Consider the following 5,000-nt stretch of genomic DNA (forward strand, 5'->3'; position numbering starts at 1 on the left):
CCAGCAAGACAACGCAAGACCGCATACTGCACGTGTTACCATGGATTATCTTGCCCACAATAATGTTACTGTGCTGTCATGGCCCCCCAAATCGCCTGATCTAAACCCCATTGAACATTTGTGGGATCTGCTAGACAGACGTGTACGACGCCGACATCCTCAGCCACAGACGCTTCAACAGCTGAACCATGCATTGCAGGATGAGTGGAGAAGGATTCCACAACGCCAGATTCGACGACTCATACAGTCCATGCCCAGGCGGTGATCGATGCTCGTGGTGGTAACACCCGGTACTGACTTTGGCACAGTGCCATCACAGACACAGACGTCCCTTAGAACATTAAAAGTCTCTTTGTGGTGTAAGAAACATGTGCCACATCCAGTGTAAAATCTGGTTGTTGTATCTTCATTATTTGTTGTGTAATCCTATTTCATTAAACATGTAATGAAACACTGATTATTCTGTATGATTATTTCTTTTTTTGGCCAGTGTATGTCGTTACACACGGCCTACAGTCAGGATGCACTCACCTTCGAGGCTGTCGAAGCATGTAGATGTGTAGGGGTTCATGCCGGCGCGGGGACGTTGCCCGGTAGTATCAGCTGGAGAAGAAGGGTTGATATAGTTGATATATGTAAACAGCTGGAGAAGAAGGGTTGATATATTTAAACAGCTGGAGAAGAAGGGTTTATAAAGTTGATATATTTAAACAGCTGGAGAAGAAGGGTTGATATAGTTGATATATTTAAACAGCTAGAGAAGAAGGGTTGATATAGTTGATATATTTAAACAGCACGAGAAGAAGGGTTGATATAGTTGATATATTTAAACAGCACGAGAAGAAGGGTTGATATAGTTGATATATTTAAACAGCTAGAGAAGAAGGGTTGACATAGTTGATATATTTAAACAGCTAGAGAAGAAGGGTTGATATAGTTGATATATTTAAACAGCTAGAGAAGAAGGGTTGATATAGTTGATATATTTAAACAGCACGAGAAGAAGGGTTGATATAGTTGCTATATTTAAACAGCTTGAGAAGAAGGGTTGATATAGTTGATATATTTAAACAGCTGGAGAAGAAGAGTTGATATAGTTGATATATTTAAACAGCTGGAGAAGAAGGGTTGATATAGTTGATATATTTAAACAGCTGGAGAAGAAGGGTTGATATAGTTGATATATTTAAACAGCTGGAGAAGAAGGGTTGATAAAGTTGATATATTGAAACAGCTGGAGAAGAAGGATTGATATAGTTGATATATTTAAACAGCTGGAGAAGAAGGGTTGATATCGTTGATATATTTAAACAGCTGGAGAAGAAGGGTTGATATAGTTGCTATATTTAAACAGCTGGAGAAGAAGGGTTGATATAGTTGATATATTTAAACAGCTGGAGAAGAAGGGTTGATATAGTTGATATATTTAAACAGCTAGAGAAGAAGGGTTGATATAGTTGATATATTTAAACAGCTGGAGAAGAAGGGTTGATATAGTTGATATATCTGAACAGCTGGGAGGGAAGGGTTGATATAGTTGATATATCTGAACAGCTGGAGAAGAAGGGTTGATAAAGTCGATATATTTAAACAGCTGGAGAAGAAGGGTTGATCTAGTTGATATATTTAAACAGCACGAGAAGAAGGATTGATATAGTTGATATATCTGAACAGCTGGGGAAGAAGGGTTGATATAGTTGATATATTTAAACAGCACGAGAAGAAGGGTTGATATAGTTGATATATCTGAACAGCTGGGGAAGAAGGGTTGATATAGTTGATATATCTGAACAGCTGGAGAAGAATGGTTGATAAAGTTGATATATTTAAACAGCTGGAGAAGAAGGATTGATATAGTTGATATATATTAACAGCTGGGGAAGAAGGGTTGATATAGTTGATATATTTAAACAGCTGGAGAAGAAGGGTTGATATAATTGATATATTTGAACAGCTGGAGAAGAAGGGTTGATATAGTTGATATATTTAAACAGCTGGAGAAGAAGGGTTGATATAATTGATATATTTAATCAGCTGCAGAAGAAGGATTGATATAGTTGATATATTTAAACAGCTGGAGAAGAAGGGTTGATATAGTTGATATATTTAAACAGCTGAAGAAGAAGGGTTGATATAGTTGATATATTTAAACAGCTGAAGAAGAAGGGTTGATATAGCTGATATATTTTTAAAAGCTGGAGAAGTATATAGTTGATATATTTATGTTATGTCTCCAGTGTGTGTCTGCGTGCGTGTGTATGTGTCACCAGTGTATGTTTGTGTGCGTGCGTGTGTATGTGTCACCAGTGTGTGTCTGTGTGCGTGCGTTTGTATGTGTCACCAGTGTGTGTCTGTGTGCGTGTGTATGTGTCACCAGTGTGTGTCTGTGTGCGTAAGTGTGTATGTGTCACCAGTGTGTGTCTGTGTGCGTGTGTATCTGTCCCCAGTGTGTGTTTGTGTGCATGTGGTGTATGTGTTACTAGTGTGTATGTGTGCGTGCGTGCGTGTGTACTTGTCACCAGTGTGTGTTTGTGTGCGAGTGTATGTGTCACCAGTGTGTGTTTGTGTGCATGTGGTGTATGTGTCACCAGTGTGTCACCAGTGTCTGTTTGTGTGTGTGTGTGTGTGTGTGTTTGTGTGCATGTGGTGTATGTGTCACCAGTGTGTGTTTGTGTGCATGTGGTGTATGTGTCACCAGTGTGTGTTTGTGTGCATGTGGTGTATGTGTCACCAGTGTGTGTTTGTGTGCATGTGGTGTATGTGTCACCAGTGTGTCTGTGTGTGTGCATGTGGTGTATGTGTCACCAGTGTGTGTGTTTGTGTGCATGTGGTGTATGTGTCACCAGTGTGTGTTTGTGTCCATGTGGTGTATGTGTCACCAGTGTGTGTGTTTGTGTGCATGTGGTGTATGTGTCACCAGTGTGTGTTTGTGTGCATGTGGTGTATGTGTCACCAGTGTGTGTGTGTGTGCATGTGGTGTATGTGTCACCAGTGTGTGTTTGTGTGCATGTGGTGTATGTGTCACCAGTGTCTGTTTGTGTGCATGTGGTGTATGTGTCACCAGTGTCTGTTTGTGTGCATGTGGTGTATGCGTCACCAGTGTGTGTTTGTGTGCATGTGGCGTATGTGTCACCAGTTTGTGTTTGTGTGCATGTGGTGTATGTGTCACCAGTGTGTTTTTTTTTGTGCATGTGGTGTATGTGTCACCAGTGTGTCTGTGTGCGTGCATGTGGTGTATGTGTCACCAGTGTGTCTGTGTGCGTGCATGTGGTGTATGTGTCACCAGTGTCTGTTTGTGTGCATGTGGCGTATGTGTCACCAGTGTGTGTTTGTGTGCATGTGGTGTATGTGTCACCAGTGTGTGTGTTTGTGTGCATGTGGTGTATGCGTCACCAGTGTGTGTTTGTGTGCATGTGGTGTATGTGTCACCAGTCTGTGTGTTTGTGTGCATGTGGTGTATGTGTCACCAGTGAGGTGAGGTGAAATTGGGTTTAACATCGCGTCCAAGATTATTGCACTTATATAGCGACGTGCATGCATGTGTATGTGTGTGTGTGGCTGCTTGTACTAGTCCGGACTGATGCCGATTTATAGTGCTAGCTCACTGAGATACCATGCCGCAGTTTAACATGAATACCCCACTCAGACACAGTATACTGACTGCGAGCCGACCAGTCCTTGTTTTAGCCCCTTAATGCCGAGCGCCAGACAGGGTAACAACAAGTACAATCTTTTAACGTCTTTTTGTATGACGCGGCCCGGGATCGAACCCTGGACCTTCCGCTCTCCGGGCGGACGGTCTACCACAAGACCACGGAGGCGGTCTATGTGTCACCAGTGTGTGTTTGTGTGCATGTGGTGTATGTGTCACCAGTGTGTGTTTGTGTGCATGTGGTGTATGTGTCACCAGTGTGTGTTTGTGTGCATGTGGTGTATGTGTCACCAGTGTGTGTTTGTGTGCATGTGGTGTATGTGTCACCAGTGTGTGTCTGTGTGCGTGTGTATGTGTCACCATTGTGTGTTGCTGTGCATGTGGTGTATGTGTCACCAGTGTGTGTGTGTGTGCATGTGGTGTATGTGTCACCAGTGTGTGTTTGTGTGCATGTGGTGTATGTGTCACCAGTGTGTGTCTGTGTGCATGTGGTGTATGTGTCACCAGTGTGTGTTGTTGTGTATGTGGTGTATGTGTCTCTGTGTGTGTGTTTGTGTGCATGTGGTGTATGTGTCACCAGTGTGTGTTTGTGTGTGTCTGTGCGTGTGTGTGTGTGTTTGTGTGCATGTGGTGTATGTGTCACCAGTGTGTGTGTGTGTGCATGTGGTGTATGTGTCTCCAGTGTGTGTTTGTGTGCATGTGGTGTATGTGTCACCAGTGTGTGTGTTTCTGTGCATGTGGTGTATGTGTCACCAGTGTGTGTTGTTGTGTATGTGGTGTATGTGTCTCTGTGTGTGTGTTTGTGTGCATGTGGTGTATGTGTCACCAGTGTGTGTTTGTGTGTGTCTGTGCGTGTGTGTGTGTGTTTGTGTGCATGTGGTGTATGTGTCACCAGTGTGTGTGTGTGTGCATGTGGTGTATGTGTCACCAGTGTGTGTTTGTGTGCATGTGGTGTATGTGTCACCAGTGTGTGTTTGTGTGCATGTGGTGTATGTGTCACCAGTGTGTGTTTGTGTGCATGTGGTGTATGTGTCACCAGTGTGTCTGTGTGTGTGCATGTGGTGTATGTGTCACCAGTGTGTGTGTTTGTGTGCATGTGGTGTATGTGTCACCAGTGTGTGTCTGTGTGCGTGCATGTGGTGTATGTGTCACCAGTGTGTGTTTGTGTGCATGTGGTGTATGTGTCACCAGTGTGTGTGTGTGTCCATGTGGTGTATGTGTCACCAGTGTGTGTTTGTGTGCATGTGGTGTATGTGTCACCAGTGTGTGTTTGTGTGCATGTGGTGTATGTGTCACCAGTGTGTGTTTGTGTGCATGTGGTGTATGTGTCACCAGTGTGTGTTTGTGT

The 5,000-nt window shown here is 43.3% G+C and overlaps 1 protein-coding gene across 2 annotated transcripts in view; it reads right to left on the reverse strand.

Moving 5' to 3' along the window:
- The window catches only part of LOC124128791 (uncharacterized protein YBL113C-like), a 63,287-nt gene that overhangs the window by 13,906 nt on the left and 44,381 nt on the right, over positions 1-5,000 (reverse strand). For both annotated transcript variants that reach the window (XM_048402075.1, XM_048402074.1), the window contains exon 8: positions 532-603. In XM_048402075.1, the coding sequence (XP_048258032.1) occupies positions 532-603 (72 nt within the window). The remainder of the gene's footprint in view (positions 1-531; positions 604-5,000) is intronic.

The sequence above is a fragment of the Haliotis rufescens genome, unplaced genomic scaffold (assembly GCF_023055435.1).
Source record: "Haliotis rufescens isolate VD_foot unplaced genomic scaffold, xgHalRufe1.0.p SCAF_24, whole genome shotgun sequence".
NCBI lineage: Eukaryota > Metazoa > Mollusca > Gastropoda > Lepetellida > Haliotidae > Haliotis > Haliotis rufescens.